The sequence below is a fragment of the Spinacia oleracea genome, chromosome 1 (assembly GCF_020520425.1).
Source record: "Spinacia oleracea cultivar Varoflay chromosome 1, BTI_SOV_V1, whole genome shotgun sequence".
Lineage (NCBI taxonomy): Eukaryota > Viridiplantae > Streptophyta > Magnoliopsida > Caryophyllales > Amaranthaceae > Spinacia > Spinacia oleracea.
This window is the reverse complement of record NC_079487.1, coordinates 80,668,709-80,686,003: the sequence shown is the minus strand read 5'-3', so window position 1 is coordinate 80,686,003 and position 17,295 is coordinate 80,668,709. Positions and strand designations below refer to the sequence as shown.

Here is a 17,295-nt window from a genome sequence, read left to right as displayed (position 1 = left end):
AGGTTCGCACTTGAAGTGGTGGCAACTGAGGAGCTTAGGGCTCAGAGATTTGAGAATGGATTGTCAATGGAACTGCAATTACTGTTGTCTGGAGAAACCTTTACTTCTCTAGATACCCTGTATGGAAAAGCTGCTCATCTGTATGGACTACAGTTGAGGAAGAGCGCTGGTGAGAAAAGGAAGGATGTTGGAAACCAAGGCCAAGAGGTAACCAACAAAACTAGGGGAATTTTAAGAAGAACAAAGGGAATAACCATCACCAATTCAAGGCAAACCACAGAGGAAATCGCAACAACAACCATAATCACTACTAGGGTAATGGAAACCAGTCTGGAAAGAATGGAGAGAGGACATATGACTGTAGGTGTTGTAGTATGAATCACCATGGAAAAGACTATAATGGCAACCTAGTGACTTGTAGGTTTTATGAAAGGTTAGGCCATAGAGAATACGAGTGTTATGCCAAGAATGAGAAGCCTAACCAGAATAGTAATCAGAACAACCGAAACAACCAGAACAGGAATGGAGGATATACTGGTAACAATGGAGGGAACCATAAGGGTTACAAAGGAAATAACAATCACAACAATAATCAGAACAATGCAAAACCTGGGGGAAACCAACAACAGAATGGGAATATAGGCAACAATGGAAATGCCAATGGAGGTGGCAACAACAAAGGAATTATCCCAGGAAAGCTGAATGTGATTTCTAGGCAAGAAGCATAGACTTTTTCTGATGTCATAGCTGGTACTTTTTCTATTAACTCCATTTTAGTTAAAGTATTATTTAATTCTGGTGCAACTTATTCTTTTATCTGAGTAGATGCTATGGGAAAATTAGCACTAGAGGAAAAATCCTTATTGGTGGCTCATCAAAGGTTGCCCTTGTATTACAAGTGCAACCTTTAATGGTTAAAAAAAACAAAAAAATTTAAAACAAAAAAATCTTCCCTCCATTTTGAAAAAGCGCATCCTAAACAAAACATTTGCTGCTCCCTCCTCCCAGCTGCTCCCTCCTTCCTTCATCACTGAATTTCACTCACTCATCTCCCTCTTGTCTCCCTCTGTTCACTCGATCTCCTCTCCTCTCTTCTCTTCAGCGCCGCCGCGCTGTGACCACCGCTCCCACACCGCCCTGTCGTGACGGCGGTTGGGGTCGCTGCTTTCCTCTTCTCTTTCCTCTTTATTGTCGGTTGTGTTGTTCTTCTCCGCCACGTCGCCGCCGTTGTCGGTGGCCTCTGGTTCAAACCGTTGATGTTTCATCATCTATCCGGTAAATTACTCAATCTTCCTCTCTTAATTGATTTAATTGATTTCAATTTCGGGATTTTGTTTCCCCAAATTATAAAACCCTAATTTGATTTTCTATCTCCCCTGGTTGATGTGAAATCGGTATTTGATTCATTTGTTTGGCAACTTCAAATACAGTGGGGAACTTGTTGGTATTTTCTGCTCTTCGTTTCAGAACTACTCCGTGGTTGTCTGAATCTGAGTAAAAGCTTATGTGTTTGAATACTTTGAACTACTTGGTATAATTAATCAAGCTCTCCTATGAACCCTGAAAGTCAGGCTGTCATTTTGTTGTACAGATTATTTTCTGAGAGGTGCTTCTGACTTTGTTTAGCTGTATATGGTCCCCTTTCCCCAGTAGAGGGGAAGGAAAAGGAGGAAAAACTTGGTTTTGTTTGTATGAGGGTGTTACGATTGATGTCAGTCATGCCTATCACCAATATGCTAATAGATTTAACATTTGTCATCAAGAATAATTATCAGAGTACTAATTCTAAAATGTCAGGGTTATTTTTATCAAGGTTATAATATATTAGAGATTTTACTAAACCAAGAACCTCAAGGGTGCAGTGGATAATTTTTCTCTAGTTTTTATTTTTCCGACTTGATTGATATACATTGTTTATAAAGTGTGAACCTTTGTATTCTGCAGTATGAAGAAGATAGAATACGGATTAAGGATGTTGTGAAGTGTGGAAAGGTTAACATCTATAAACAACTATATTCTCTCTACATACTTTTTTGTTCCGCAGTAGCTAAAGTTTATCTTTACTTAAGGTTGCCTTATCTTCCACTTGGACTCTTGAAGATTTCAAGGAAAAGTATTCATATCTTCTGTTTGTTGCCAATGAACCAAACATGCCCTGTTGTTGTTATATTAGAGCTTCAACGGAAAATGCCCTGTTGTTGTTGATTCTGATGTTAATCTGCAAGTAGAAATCCTTCCTTTATATTTTTAACTTCATTAACCGTTTATTTTTGATGTTTGTGTTTTACTTATTTGCTTTTGTTTTTTCAATTAATAAAAGGTTGATGCAAGAAGAATCATAGCAGGAAAATATCCTTGACAGACCTGCACTACTACAGATTATGTTATTACCACCAAAGAAGTCATCATTGGAAGAATGTCCATTCCTCCAGATCATTCAAGGTATATTAAGTATCTTTTGACCATTAAAGTTGCGTGTTTTCTGTAGCTTGTGGTGATTTCTTGTTTGAATTTTGTATATGCTGCTGATATACATACATACTTAGTACTTACACAAGCATAAATTATCAACCTAATTTTATTGATATTATTAGTGGTTCAGATCTGCAATTCTGATGTACAAACTGACAGAGCTTCCTGGATTAACTAATTTACTTTCGATGTTCGATGAAACTAGTTTGTGTCAATCATTTCATCTTCCCTGCTGTATTTCAGATACTCAATCATGCGTCATTCTTCCTATGATTTTCCATGTCTGAAGGTTAAAAGAACCAATTTCAAATTGGGGATTTCGACCTTATAATTTGCAAGACTGGATTGGTACATATCCAGTTTCTTCTGGCCAAGAGAGCAAGGGATCTTTAGCACCCTAAGAGTGATATTGTGTGCATTCACATCCTTTTTCTTGATACTAGTCTTCATCAACTTTTTGACTGCCTTTATTGCAAAAGTACGTTTTGTTTATTGTTTGTAAGAATGTTTTTATAAATGAAATCCCTGTAGCTGGAAGTTCAGGAAGAGAGATTCTGTGAATAGTTAAAGGGACTACTGAGAGAGTGTATAATCCTTAAAGTGTATACTGAAATTGCTGTGGTATCCCCAAAGAAATTTCTTCAATTAATTTTTAGACACCTCATTTTTATTTAGAGTTGTTTTTTTTTTATAAAGGACTTATTTAGCATTTTTGGCCAACCTCTTTTGTCATGCAATCAGTTCTTGCCACCAGTATGGAGCAACAACAAACTGCTATTACCCGATTTTTATAATCAAGATTTTTATTGAGAAAAAGTATGCTTTGCCTTATCGGGTGCTGGATGCCTTGGTTGCTCATTTCATGAGATTTGTAGAAGACTCAAAGGTTATGCCAGTGATCTGGCATCAAACTCTTCTTGCCTTTGTTCAAAGGTTAGTAATCCTCCCCTCCCTGTAGAACAGAAAATATCGTTGTCAATGACATGCTTGAGCTTGTGTTTTCCCATTTTCATTTCTGCAAATATGTAAAGTTCTCAGAACTTTTTCTTTTTTCATGAACTTTGTGGTTTCTCTTGTTTATAATGGCCTATCCCATCTTGAAGCATTTAGTTTCTTTGTATATCTGCTCATCTTTGTATGAAAATTATATTTTGTTTCTCTGTAGTTTTCAAAATGGATGTCAGTTAATTATTTATGAGCTCTATGGAAATTAGTTGTCTAGGTAATCTTGAGTAGGGTTTGTAAATGCCTGGAGATTAGTGTTTCAAACGCTGTCGTCATTGTTTCTTTAGGATTTCTATGGTCGGTGGGATTGGAAATAGGTTCGTTTGTTGGTAGTTGGGATCGAAAATGCCATTTTTGGCCATAAATGACCTATGTCGACCCAAATGACCCATAGGCGTGCAAAACGAACTTAAAATGAGTCTAATAATCATATAACTAATCATATGAATCATGAAAAATGTTTAGAATATTGAAATAGGTTCGTTTATTGGTAGTTGGGATCGAAAATGCCATTTTTGGCCATAAATGACCTATATCGACCCAAATGACCCTTAGGCGTGCATAACGAACTTGAAATGAGTTTCATAAACATATACCTAATCATATGAATCATGAAAAACGTTTAGAATATGGAAATAGGTTTGTTTGTTAATAGTTGGGATCGAAAATGCTACTTTTGACGATAAATAACCTACATCGACCCAAATGACCCATAGACGTGCATAACGAACTTGAAATGAGTCTTATAAACATATAACTAATCATATGAATCATGAAAAACGTTTCGAATATGGAAATAGGTTCGTTTGTTGGTAGTTGGGATCGAAAATTTCATTTTTGGCCATAAATGACCTATAACGACCCAAAAGACCCATAGGCGTGCATAACGAACTTAAAATGAGTCTTATAAACATATAACTAATCATATGAATCATGAAAAATGTTTAGAATATTGAAATAGGTTCGTTTGTTGGTAGTTGGGATCGAAAATGCCATTTTTGGCCATAAATGACCTATATCGACCCAAATGACCCTTAGGCGTGCATAACGAACTTGAAATGAGTTTCATAAACATATAACTAAGGAAAAATTGATATTATCGGTCCCAACTATGGCCGATTTACTTTAAAAGGTCCCAACTTTTGATTATGTCAGGGTGGTCCCAACTATAGAGAGTGTTTTCTAAAAATGGTCCCTTAGTTAAAATTAAGTGCTAAATAACTTAATTAACACTCATATCTCTCGTGCAATAATCATATTTTTTAATTAAATGAAGTAAATGGAACAGTATGATATGCTTAAATCAACTTAATTAATAGTTTAATAAACCAAAGGACCATTCTTGGAAAACACACCTTAAAGTTGGGACCACTCTAGAATAATCAAAAGTTGGGACCTTTAAAAGTTAAACGGCCATAGTTGGAACTGTCAATATCAATTTTTCCTATAACTAATCATATGAATCATGAAAAACGTTTAGAATATGGAAATAGGTTTGTTTGTTAGTAGTTGGGATCGAAAATGCTACTTTTGACCATAAATAACCTACATCGACCCAAATGACCCATAGACGTGCATAACGAACTTGAAATGAGTCTTATAAACATATAACTAATCATATGAATCATGAAAAACGTTTCGAATATGGAAATAGGTTCGTTTGTTGGTAGTTGGGATCGAAAATTTCATTTTTGGCCATAAATGACCTATAACGACCCAAAAGACCCATAGGCGTGCATAACGAACTTAAAATGAGTTTTATAAACATATAACTAATCATATGAATCATGAAAAACGTTTAGAATACGGAAATAGGTTCGTTTGTTGGTAGTTGGGATCGAAAATTTCATTTTTGGCCATAAATGACCTATAACGACCCAAAAGACCCATAGGCGTGCATAACGAACTTAAAATGAGTCTAATAATCATATAACTAATCATATGAATCATGAAAAATGTTTAGAATATTGAAATAGGTTCGTTTGTTGGTAGTTGGGATCGAAAATGCCATTTTTTGCCATAAATGACCTATATCGACCCAAATGACCCTTAGGCGTGCATAACGAACTTGAAATGAGTTTCATAAACAGATAACTAATCATATGAATCATGAAAAAAGTTTAGAATATGGAAATAGGTTTGTTTGCTAGTAGTTGGGATCGAAAATGCTACTTTTGACCATAAATAACCTACATCGACCCAAATGACCCATAGACGTGCATAACGAACTTGAAATGAGTCTTATAAACATATAACTAATCATATGAATCATGAAAAACGTTTCGAATATGGAAATAGGTTCGTTTGTTGGTAGTTGGGATCGAAAATTTCATTTTTGGCCATAAATGACCTATAACGACCCAAAAGACCCATAGGCGTGCATAACGAACTTAAAATGAGTCTTATAAACATATAACTAATCATATGAATCATGAAAAACGTTTAGAATATGGAAATAGGTTCGTTTGTAGGTAGTTGGGATCGAAAATGCCATTTTTGGCCATAAATGATCTATATTGACCCAAATGACCCATAGGCATGCATAAAGAACATGAAATGAGTCTTATAATCATATAACTAATCATATGAATCATGAAAAAGGGTTAGAATGTGGAAATAGGTTTGTTTGTTGGTAGTTGGTTTCGAAAATGACATTTTTGGCCATAAATGGCCTATATCGACCCAAATGACCCTTAGGCTTGCATAACGAACTTGAAATGAGTTTCATAAACATATAACTAATCATATGAATCATGAAAAAGGGTTAGAATGTGGAAAAAGTTCGTTTGTTGGTAGTTGGGATCGAAAATGCCATTTTTGGCCATAAATGACCTATATCGACCCCAAATGACCCATAAGCGTGCATAACGAACTTGAAATGAGTCTTATAATCATATAACTAATCATATAAATCATGGAAAAGATTTAAAAAGTGTACTTAGGTTCATTTTTTGATATTTGGGATCGAAAATGCCATATTTGGCCAAATATGATCTATATCGAGCTAAGTGAGCCTTAGATGTGCATAAAGAACTTGAAATGAATCTTAGTACACTCAGAAAGTTGTTTTCGCGACCAATATAATTTCTGTTTTCGCATATGAAACTTAATTTAATTTATTGGTTTGCATGTACGTTGTTCTTTTAAAGGTTTTCACAACTCCAAGGGAGGGGCCCTTCACGAAAGAGGAGTTGGATGAAGTTCGAGACAAGTGGGCTACTTACTTCAACGATTGTGAATTATCCTCAGTGTAATAATTAGAGCAGGCTTGTAGTTTTTCGTGACTCTTACATTATTTTGTTATTTATCGATTTAATTAATTACATTTGAATTAATTCGGAAATATTATTCGAAATTTGAAATTTATATCATTTTTGAGGAATGTCAAGATGATGTTTGGTGAAACAGTATTCTATAAATTATAATGCAGAATTTTATATTGCAAAATATCAGGAATTATATTGCAGATTTTAAAAAAAAATAAAAAAATAACTCAAAAGTTGCCCTTGTTTGCAACAAGAGCAACTTATGTGAAGCTTATAAGTTGCCCTTGTATGCGACAAGGGCAACTTATAAGTTTCACATAAGTTGCCCTTGTTGCAAACAAGGGCAACTTATAAGATTATAAGTTGCCCTTGTTAAGGGCAACCTTTGATAATTTCACAAAAGTGACCCCCCCATATGTTGCCCTTGCAATTGGCAACCTATAAGCATATTTTAAGGGCAACCTATAAGGTTTTTTCCTCTAGTGTAGGTTTGAGCACATCTGAAACAATTGAAGTACCCATAGTTATACCAATTGGTAGCATAGTGAAATGCACCAAGATTCATAGGAATGTGTCTTTGACCATAGCCAAGTCCATATTCTTGTCTCACCTGATCGAGTTTGAATTAGGAGAATTGGATGTCATACTGGGTATGGATTGGTTGACTTTGTTCAAATCCAAGATTGACTGCGAGAAATAGAAGATTCATTTGAAGTCTAGCTTATGTAAAGTAGTGTCCTATCGTCGTTTTGGTAAGCCTAGAAACGTAGGAATCATCACGGCAATGGAACTCGTGAAGTTAGTCAACAAAGAGAATCCAGTTCTCTTATGAAATGTGAGAGACCTAGATGAGGAAATTAAGGATACACCCGAGGAGATTGCAGTTGTGAATGAGTTCTTAGATGTGTTTCCGAAAGAGATCCCGGGAATGCCTCCTTACCGACCAATTGATTTTACTATACATTTAACACCCGAAAATGCACCTATTTTGAAAGCCCCGTATCGGATGGCCCCAACAGAGATGACTGAGTTGAAGGGTCAATTGGAGGAATTGTTAGAAAAGGGTTATATTAGACCAAGTTCTTTGCCATGGGGAGCACCAGTTCTGTTTGTGAAGAAGAGGGATAGAAGTATGAGACTCTGTATAGACTACAGGGAGCTCAATAAAGTCACAATAAAAATCAAGTATCCTTTTCCTAGGATAGATGACCTGCTTGACCAACTGAAAGGAGCAGGGATCTTCTCGAAAATCGGTTTACGTTCGGGTTATCATCAGTTGAGAATCACGGATAACGATATGCCAAAGACTGCATTTAGGACTAGATACGATCATTACGAGTTCACAGTTTTGCCTTTTGGGTTGACAAATGCACCTGCGATATTTATGGACTTGATGAACCGTGTGTTCCATGCATTTTTGGACAAGTTTGTAGTGGTTTTCATAGATGACATCTTAGTGTATTCGAGGAACAAAGAGGATCATGCTAAACATCTAAGGTCCGTGTTGTGTACTCTTTGAGAAAATTAGTTGTATGCTAAGTTCTCGAAGTGTGAATTTTGGTTGGAAAAAGTTGCATTCTTAGGAAATTTTGTGTCAAAAGAAGGAGTTGCAGTGGACCCTGAAAAGATTAAAGCTATTAGTGAATGGCCAACACCCAAGAGTGTTACGGATATTCGAAGTTTTCTAGGTTTAGCTGGATATTATAGACACTTTGTGGGAGATTTCTCTAGAACAGTCAAGCCAATGACTACTTTTATGAAAAAGGAAGCTAGGTTTGAGTGGAATGAGAAGTGTGAGGAAGCATTCCAAACTCTGAAGACGCGATTGACAACTGCGCCAGTGTTAACTTTACCAGATGGGAGTGATACCTATGATGTATACATTGATGCGTCAAAGAATGGTTTAAGATGTGTATTGATGCAGAATGAGAAGGTTATCGCTAATGCATCAAGGAAATTTAAGTCGTATGAAGCTAATTATCCTAACTATAACTTAGAGCTAGCAGCCATAGTGTATGCATTGAAGATTTGGAGACATTACCAGTATGGTGTGAAGTGTAAGATCATAAGAGCTTGAAGTACATTTTCACAAAAAAAAAATTGAATATGCATCAAAGAAGATGGTTAGAAATGATTAAGGATTATGATTTAGACATCCAATATCACGAAGGAAAAGCCAATGTAGTTGCAGATGCCTTGAGTAGGAAATCAAGTCATAGTGTGAATGCGTTAGTAGTTGCTAACGAGTTGTGCAAGGTGAAGGAAATAATTCCCTTGGTCCAAGTATGCATTCAATGATAAGTCTAATAAGTGCCGTTCAGTATTAATTAATTATACAAGTTAATAATTCAGTGAGATCAAGTGAACTGTATGCCTAGCTAGAGGCCGCTTCAGTTCAAGTGGAATTAATAATATTAATCCACAGCTTACTCTTGACTGAACCCGTAGGGTCACACAAATAGTACGTGAACGGATCTTGTATTTAAGTGAATTAAATGCTCCATTTATGGATATTCGGAATCGACGGAACTCGGTTCCAGTGGGAGCTGAAATCGTCAAAGGCAAATTATGAATACTCCGGAAACGATGATATTGCCTGAAACGGAAATATGGATCGTATCGAAAATCTAAATATTATCCAAGTCGTAGATGTTGCCAAAAACGGAGACATGGTACGTATCGGAAAATATTATCGGAAATGGAAATATTGCCAGAATCGAAAATATTGTCGGAAACGGAAATATTGTCGGAATCGGAAATATTATCGGAATCGGAAAATAATTCCGGAATCGTAAATATTAAATAGTTGTTCGAAACGGAAATTAATTCCGGAATCGGAAATATTAAATATTGTTCGAATCGGAAATGAATTCCGGAATCGGAAAATTAATCAGAAGCGCGTCGTACGAAATAAACATCGGACGAGCTTGACGCAAGGCCCAACACGAAGTCAGGCCTGCGCCTAGCAAGCCCATGCGCAAAAGGCAACACAGCAACCCGCCAAGGCACGCAGGCCCTGCCAAGCAGCACGCAAGGCCAGGCCCAGCGAGCAAGGCAACTGGCGCGCCCAAGCAATGGGCTGCGAGCAGCGCTGTGGGCCGAGCCTGCTCCGCGCGCGCGCGCGCCTTACTCCCCTTGTGGGTGGTGCGTGCGTTTGTGCGTTGATTTCGTGCATGCATCGAATCCTTAAGCAATTAGGATTAGATTAAAGATTAATTTCCTAAAGTTACTAGAGTTAATTAGTTGTTGAATTAAACATTAGCTTATCAGTTTTAATTAATGTCTAATTCTAATAGGATTAGATTAATTGAAACCTAGTAGACTTCTAATTCCATTATTCCAACCCTATAAATAGGTGATGGCATTCACAATTTATAAACACCCCAATTCAAGTATTCATATAGTTTTAAGGTTAAAGCTAAGATAATAATTTGCCACAATTATTCGAATAACTTAAAACCTTAGGTTGAATTCTAGTTAATTAAATCTAAGGCGGATCCGAACGTGTTGTGGACTATCTACGGAGGGACTACACTTGGAGTCCTAAACTTGTTCTTGTTCGGTTCGGGAGAAGCTAGGGAGGGCACGCTACATAAGTATGTATCCTTAATTATGCTAATTGTTATGTGGCAATTAATTTGGATTCCTGGCTTTATGGTTTTTCCGCATGAAATATATATGCTTTATATGTATCATAACCTAACAGTGGTATCACGAACCTCTAATTAATTCCATAATAAATTATAGTTAACATGGTTAAATTTTATAAATTTGCAATGAATTAAAAGGGTGATTAATTTTGTTTTTTGTAATTAATTGCAAATTCGTGCGATTATTTAATTATATGTTCGCAGAATTTTCGGCAGTTTAGTCAATAATGGTCGGAATCGTATAATTTTATACTCCCTCCGTCCCTTAATACTTGCACCGCTTTCCTTTCCGGGCCTTCCCTTAATACTTGCACCACTTCTATAAATGAAAATCTTTACCAATATTATATTATTTCTCACTTACCTACTACCCCACCTACACCCCTACTCCATATAAAAAATCATTTAAAAATCCACATCCCTCACTCATCACTCCTCACCCCTTACACATTTCCCACTAATTATATTAAAAAATACCTCACTATCAACTACCAATCATTAAATTAATACGTCAATTCAAATGCCTTAAACTCCGCACCGGTCAAACCGGTGCGAGTATTAAGGGACGGAGGGAGTAGTGAATTTCGCATGTAAATGGCATTTTAAAATTTTGACTAAAATCAAAGATTTGATGCCGAACGCAGAATTCCCAAATTCGAAGCCTAACTATGACTTTTCGGAGGTTTTAGTTTTTCGAACGCAAAATTTGTAATTTTTAAGATGTTAATTAAATATTTGCGATTCTTGTTTGTAAATCTTGAATGTATGATTGGTCTATGTTTAACAATTTTAATGCCTAAGCTTGTTAATTATACAACCTAATTTGTAATTGCAATTAATTTGTTGAAATTCGAATAATTTAGAATTTGATTTGTTTTTCATAATTAATTAACAATTTAATTAGGTATCCATGATTAAAAACCACCAAAAAATTTGTTAAATTTGGTAAATTTTTAAATTTTATGACCTAGATTTGAATCCATGAAAATAAACTTGATCGGAAATTAATTTGAATAATAAATTTTCGATTTTCGCCCTAAATTTATGAAATTAATATGATTTATTAATTCGTCTATAAATTTAAATTAAAAAGTTTTGATTTTTATGTTATCCGCTCATGAATCTTGCGCGCACAAAGCAATGGACACTAAGTGTTACCCTTAAGGGTGTTGTATAGTGCGGGCATGCGACGACGAGGAAGGGAGCTCGTCGCCCATGCGGTACGTATGCAGCGAACAAGGAAGTGGCACGCGAGCACAAGGCAGTAGCCCTGCCTTCAGTCGAGTGCTGCGATGAGGCATGGGCGGATGGGTGAGAGGAAAGGCACAAGTGAGTAGGCAGGCTGCGCGCCGGCAGCGAGGGATGCCTCGCTGCAGCAAGCGCTGCCTCGCCCAGCGAGGGATGCCTCGCCAAGCCAGCTCCTGCACTACGACATAGCAAGCAAGCTGCTGCGCGCAAGCGTGGCTTGCTTGGCTTGCTGCGTTTGCGTGTGGCTGCTCTCGTGCCTTGCTATGCGATCACTCGAGAGGGGCGATGCTGCCTCGTGGACTCGACGGGGCATGGGCGCAAGCCCATGGCCTCGTCTTGACCCGATTGATACGCTTTAATTTACTTTGATTTTCAGTTGGAAAACGATTTTAATTAAATTTAAAATTCGTAATTTTTTTTTTCTCGGAATTTAATTTTGAATAATTTAATTATTATAAATTCTATATATACTAATTATTTTACTAAAATTAAAACCTTGATTAAATTTAAATTAATTAATTTAATAAACTGAAAATAAATTAAAGGATTCAAATAATAATTTTATACGAGCTTTAAACTTTAATTAAATTTGTATGTTTCCGATTAGACCAGGAAATACAATTTAATGTTTAAAATTAGTAAAGCATGTAAATTTCTTGGTTTAAGTGGGAGCGTTTTAGTCATAAACTCTTGATTAGGTCTACATTCCTTTAAGGTTAAAACAACTTGATTAGAATTAATAAGGATTGAATAATTGGTAGATTATTGGAGGCCTTGATTAATTGCTGCAAATATTTATGTGATGCATAATATGTTCTACTAACCAGCTATGTGGGCCATTCATTGATTAATGAATGGGTGAATGGTATATTGTAAATGTACTGTTTTGCAGGTTATGGAAAGTGACTAGTATTGCCCAAATAGGATAGAAAATATGGTCCGCGTACCATTAATTTTGAATGTAATATTGGTCCAAAGTACCAAATTTTATTGCTTTAAATATGGTTCGAGTACCATCAAATAGTTGTAATTAGTTTAAATTATAGCTTATCCTATTTGAAGAAAATGGCGCCTCCCATGGTGAAATTCAAGACGGAGTTTCCAATCCATTTCAAGACGGAGTTTGAAGTTGAAGCTTCAAGATGAAGTCGGGCCATACTAGATCACATTTATATCTTATGCATGTTTTAAGTTATTTATTGCTTTAAATATGTCTTAATTATGCATGAGATTATGGCTTGATTATGTTGCATGATTAAGGATATTAGTTCACTTAAAATCTAACCAACATAGTAAGAGCCTTAAGTTCCAAACTTTAAAATTGAGTTAAAAGGTGCCATGCCAAAATAACACTTACTTGGATATCCTTTACATCGATCTTAGTAATAGTTTTCCGCCATAGCGAGGTGTTACTTATCGATACTAAAGGGGTAAGGTACACAAATAATTGTGAGTACATGTTAGTTTTGGTGAAACTCAACGATATAAGTAAGGAGTCCTTTTATGTCGTGGCAAAATCGATAGGTTTACCTAATAAGTTCTTAGACGTACCTATCAACCAAGAGTAGTTTCTAGACTATTAGCAAAAGGCTTTTGCTTACCTAAAAGATTTTAGGATTGAGTCTAAATACATAATGTGCTTAATTCTTCAATGGGTTTTAGGATCTTGGAATCATTTTATTCACACCTGCCGGAACACATAACTTGAATAAAATGCTTAATGAACATTGAATTATGCATGTATGCTAAAAATTAAGGGTGCGTTTGGTTCGCGCAGGGTAAACGGAATGGAATGCAGAAAGGGAATCAAGCAGAAAGGAATGGAATGACCCTGATTCCCCTACCTGTTTGGGTATGTCCCAGAAACGGAATGGAATGCACCCTGATTCCCTTTGTGGCTGTTTGGTTCAAAGCAGGGAATCAACTGTTTATTTTTTTTTCCCTAAACATGTACATATGAATAACCTGTTTAAAAAATGTAATATAATTAAATTTTATTCCTTAATTTTTCTTTATTTTAAATAAATAAATAAATAAAACAATAAGCAATATTTTTACCCATCCAAATTGTTCAACTTAATTGATAACAAGTACAAAACAAGGGATTGTTCGTCAATAAGGCCATAGCCATTAATATTCATGTACACCAATATATTAGGGAATACATAATAGAGCTCAAGACCTCCCTAAATAAAGCCTAGATAAAAGGAGCTTTTTGCCAAAAATTACATCAAATAAGACCTCCTTAACATCCACAAATGAGAGAGCATTAGTAGGACATACTTGTCCTTCAAAAACATTCCAAAATATATGTCTAGTAAAATCAACTACCAACACCAAATATCATCAAGAGAGTATAAAACATCGCTACATAAAGTTCATACCAAAAGAAATAGGTTATGGAAACAACCTATTTGAAACTCATATATAAAGCACCCACAAGACTTAAGCATTGGCACCACCACTTCCACCAAGAAGACTCTTAACATAAGTAGCTTTCAAAGTATCGGGACACTTCGAAAAAATCATGAGCTTATTTGGTTGTGCCGTTAGAATGTTGGCTACTTCAAAAACTTGAGTTGGAGTGATACCTTCCAAATTCAAAGAGAGTAGTTCTCCTAGCACTTGCTCACTCTTCTCGGCTATTGCTTTCTCTCGATCATCGATGCGTTGCTCTCGATCATCGGCACGTGCCATTACATTAGCCATGGTGGAAAGATGAACATTCATATCTTTCATGAATGCTTGTAAACTAGCCAACTCATTAGAACTACTTCCAACACCATCACTTCTTCTCTTACCTCTTTTGGTAGATTTTCGGTCTTGATTTTTTTCAATGAAGGAGCATGGGCAGATTCAATAGTTTGAGCAACATTACCACTACCAACAACATCATCCTCATCACTTGAATCAAGTGTAACTTGAGTAGGAGCAACTTTCTCCATATGGGTTACCGCATCAACATAACCTTCAGCCGGTATGCCAGTGGCATAGTCCTTGCCATAAATACTCATGAGCTCATGAAAATGTGGAAAAGGAACTCCGTACAAGTTTTTGCAATTAGGGTGAGACTAGAGGGAAAACAAATAAACCAATCAGTAATCATACCAATAACCAGATATTTACAACAACAATAAAGATATGGTGAAAGAAGTAGGAGTGATAAAACTAAGAAAAGTAAAACTAAAACTCACAGATTTACAAAAGCAAGCAACCACTATTGCCTTATTACGTAAAGTAAAACTAAAATTATAGTTAAATAAAATTAAACATTAGAAAATAATCGTACCTTACAATATTCATCATAAACCGAGCGCTCCACAGAAATCATTTTTCTCTCATCATCCCAAGCAAACCCACTTGTATTTAGCATTTCAGAAAGAGCTCTGAATTTGGTTGCAAGTGTTTTAAGCCTCGAATCGATGTGTGGCACAGCCTTCAAACCACAACCAGGAAGAGCCTTACCTATTACCTCCTCCAAACGAACCATGTAGCCACTTCTGAATCCATTGTCACACTTCCAATGAGGATCAACCGCTAACTCGGACAAAGCGGCTACAAGAACTTTATCCTCTCCAACGGTCCAAAACCGTTTGTTTTTACCCCTTCCACCTCCGCTTGCACTACTTTCATCCATCCTACTATGAAATTTAAATAAAATAAACATGCAATAACATTATTTAAAGAAAGAAATTTATTAAAATCATTAACCAAATAATCAAACTAATTCCAAATAATTCAAAACAAGCTAGTCATAATAATTAAAAAGAACCATAAAAAATCAAAGTCTAAATAAATCCAAATATTTCAAAAAGAACATTCAATTCTCAAATCTAAATAAAACAAACCAAAATAAACATAAAAGTCCCAAATCTAAATAAAACAACCCCAAATAATTAAATAAAACATACATGCCCATATCATAAAGTAGTTATACGATTTCTAGCCCTCCAAGCATTGAACATGTTTTGGGCCATTTGATTTCTGAAATTAGTCCATGGATCAGATACAGCAATAGAGGTTATGTACTCCACCTCATCATCTTCGTCACTTTCATCATCTTCACTATCAACCTCCTCATACAAGTCATCATCATCAAATTCTTGAAGCATATATCTCTTTACCAAGTTATGTAATAAAGCACAAGCAAGAACAATACGACCATGTGTCTGTAAACTAAACCAAGAAGGACTTCTAAGGATTCCCCATCTTCCCTTGAGTAACCCAAAGCATCGTTCAATCACATTTCTAGCTTTTGCATGCTTTAAGTTGAACAATTCTTCAGCGGTTTGTGGTGAACGTCTACCGTTAGTCCACTCTCTAAGATGGTAAAGATGTCCTCTATATGGTGCAAGGAATCCCTCTCCATTGGTATATCCACCATCACAAAGATAATAACAACCTTGACACAAGATTAAAAGAAAAAAAATTATTTTGTTATTCTATTACTTATTATGTTGGACTTAATCAATATTTTCATTAATTTAATTACCTTTTGGTACTTTCAAACCATTAGGCCTAGAAATAGCATCTCGAAGAACGCGACCATCATGTGCCGATCCCTCCCAACCAGGCAAGACATATATAAATTCCATATCAGGTGCACATACTCCTAGTACATTCATTGTAAGGGTACCTTTTCTAGTTCGATATTTAGATCGTTCATCGGAAGGGACATTTACGAGAATCATTGTACCATCAAGTGCACCTAAAGAATTCTACAAAACAAACAATACCACTTTAGATTATGTAATACTTCTACCATCTTTGTCAAACTAGAATTTGTTTCATTTTTACCTTGAAATACTTCCACCTATCATCGTCTGAATCTTCTTGTATTGGAGTTGGTTTCTTAAGGAGCACGGTATGTAACTTCAAGATTGCTAATAAACAAACATGAAATTGTCTACTAACAGTTTCACCACTTCTATAAAAATGTGCACCAATCATTCTATTTTTTTTGTGGTGAGCTAATGTATATAAGAAACCCGCAACAATCTCTTCCAAACATGTGTTTCTTGTTTCATTCAATCCACCAATATCTCTTACCATCTCCAAAAGTATACCAAATGTGCGTCGATTTATACGAAGATAGTTCCTACACAAAGTATCACTATCTCTAACCATTCTATTTAAGTTGTACAATCTCCTCTTTCTTCTAGTTTTTTGATCTAATTGAATAAGTTGAGAATTGTATAATGTTTTTCTAATTGAGTAGACCATCAAATGTAGCAATACAACACAATTTATCATGGTAACTATAAAACGAATAAAGTCCCAATTTCTTCTCCTTCTCAGAGAAGTACCCATTCGAGCCATTTCTGTAGAAAAGAACACCAACAAGACCATATCATAATATTGATATGTACAAGATATAAACACAAATTGCAAACAAAACACACCCAACCAAACTTATCTCTTATACTCAAAATTTATTCATTCATGCCCTGTACCAAATTTATTTTAAATTCAAAAAAAAATCCTACAAAAATCAACATTAAACATAGTTAACAGTAGCCAGTCTTAATCTACCAAATTAAAATCTAATAATTGAGATTTTTCGGTCCTCAACTATGAATTTGCTACTAATAATTTCTAGAAAAACACCAAAGAATACCCATTTCAAATAAAATACGGAGTACCTCACATGAATT

At 35.6% G+C, this 17,295-nt stretch overlaps 3 protein-coding genes across 5 annotated transcripts; 1 reads left to right on the top strand and 2 right to left on the bottom strand.

Annotated features, from left to right (window-relative positions):
* The first annotated feature begins 736 nt into the window (after positions 1-736).
* On the top strand, positions 737-6,882 carry LOC110775006 (bystin). 3 transcript variants are annotated; one of them, XR_008926270.1, is made up of 6 exons: positions 737-1,275; positions 1,945-1,992; positions 2,321-2,442; positions 2,716-2,950; positions 3,214-3,405; positions 6,627-6,882. XR_008926270.1 is itself a non-coding variant. In XM_056834959.1 (4 exons), the coding sequence occupies exons 2-4, from the start codon at positions 2,417-2,419 to the stop codon at positions 6,736-6,738; spliced, it is 330 nt and encodes a 109-aa protein (XP_056690937.1). In that variant the 5' UTR covers positions 786-1,275; positions 2,321-2,416; the 3' UTR covers positions 6,739-6,882. The 3 variants fall into 3 exon arrangements, 1 of the variants encoding a protein (XP_056690937.1); XR_008926269.1 differs by lacking the exon at positions 2,716-2,950 and having other exon boundaries at positions 772-1,275; XM_056834959.1 differs by lacking the exons at positions 1,945-1,992; positions 2,716-2,950 and having other exon boundaries at positions 786-1,275.
* Positions 6,883-14,376: 7,494 nt separating this feature from the next.
* Positions 14,377-15,278, bottom strand: LOC110775009 (uncharacterized). Its single transcript, XM_021979614.2, has 2 exons — positions 14,931-15,278; positions 14,377-14,712 (listed from the first exon to the last, which is right to left on the bottom strand). Exons 1-2 carry the CDS (start codon positions 15,276-15,278, stop codon positions 14,377-14,379), a joined length of 684 nt encoding a protein of 227 aa, XP_021835306.2.
* A 283-nt stretch (positions 15,279-15,561) lies between these two features.
* LOC110775010 (protein ALP1-like) lies at positions 15,562-16,960 on the bottom strand. The gene is made up of 3 exons (XM_021979615.2): positions 16,439-16,960; positions 16,134-16,359; positions 15,562-16,043 (listed from the first exon to the last, which is right to left on the bottom strand). The coding sequence occupies exons 1-3, from the start codon at positions 16,958-16,960 to the stop codon at positions 15,562-15,564; spliced, it is 1,230 nt and encodes a 409-aa protein (XP_021835307.2).
* Positions 16,961-17,295: the final 335 nt, after the last annotated feature.

What these genes read in the sequence shown, in the direction of transcription:
- LOC110775009 (XM_021979614.2), bottom strand. Translation starts at nt 15,278, where the DNA reads ATGGATGAAAGTAGTGCAAGCGGAGGTGGAAGGGGTAAAAACAAACGG. An exon ending in TTTATGATGAATATTGTAAG is followed by an intron (nt 14,713 to 14,930) that starts GTACGATTATTT and finishes TTTTCCCTCTAG; the next exon opens with TCTCACCCTAATTGCAAAAA.
- LOC110775006 (XM_056834959.1), top strand. Translation starts at nt 2,417, where the DNA reads ATGTCCATTCCTCCAGATCATTCAAG. An exon ending in ATTCCTCCAGATCATTCAAG is followed by an intron (nt 2,443 to 3,213) that starts GTATATTAAGTA and finishes TCATGCAATCAG; the next exon opens with TTCTTGCCACCAGTATGGAG. An exon ending in CTTCTTGCCTTTGTTCAAAG is followed by an intron (nt 3,406 to 6,626) that starts GTTAGTAATCCT and finishes GTTCTTTTAAAG; the next exon opens with GTTTTCACAACTCCAAGGGA.
- LOC110775010 (XM_021979615.2), bottom strand. Translation starts at nt 16,960, where the DNA reads ATGGCTCGAATGGGTACTTCTCTGAGAAGGAGAAGAAATTGGGACTTT. An exon ending in ATAGGTGGAAGTATTTCAAG is followed by an intron (nt 16,360 to 16,438) that starts GTAAAAATGAAA and finishes TTTGTTTTGTAG; the next exon opens with AATTCTTTAGGTGCACTTGA. An exon ending in TGGTTTGAAAGTACCAAAAG is followed by an intron (nt 16,044 to 16,133) that starts GTAATTAAATTA and finishes TCTTGTGTCAAG; the next exon opens with GTTGTTATTATCTTTGTGAT.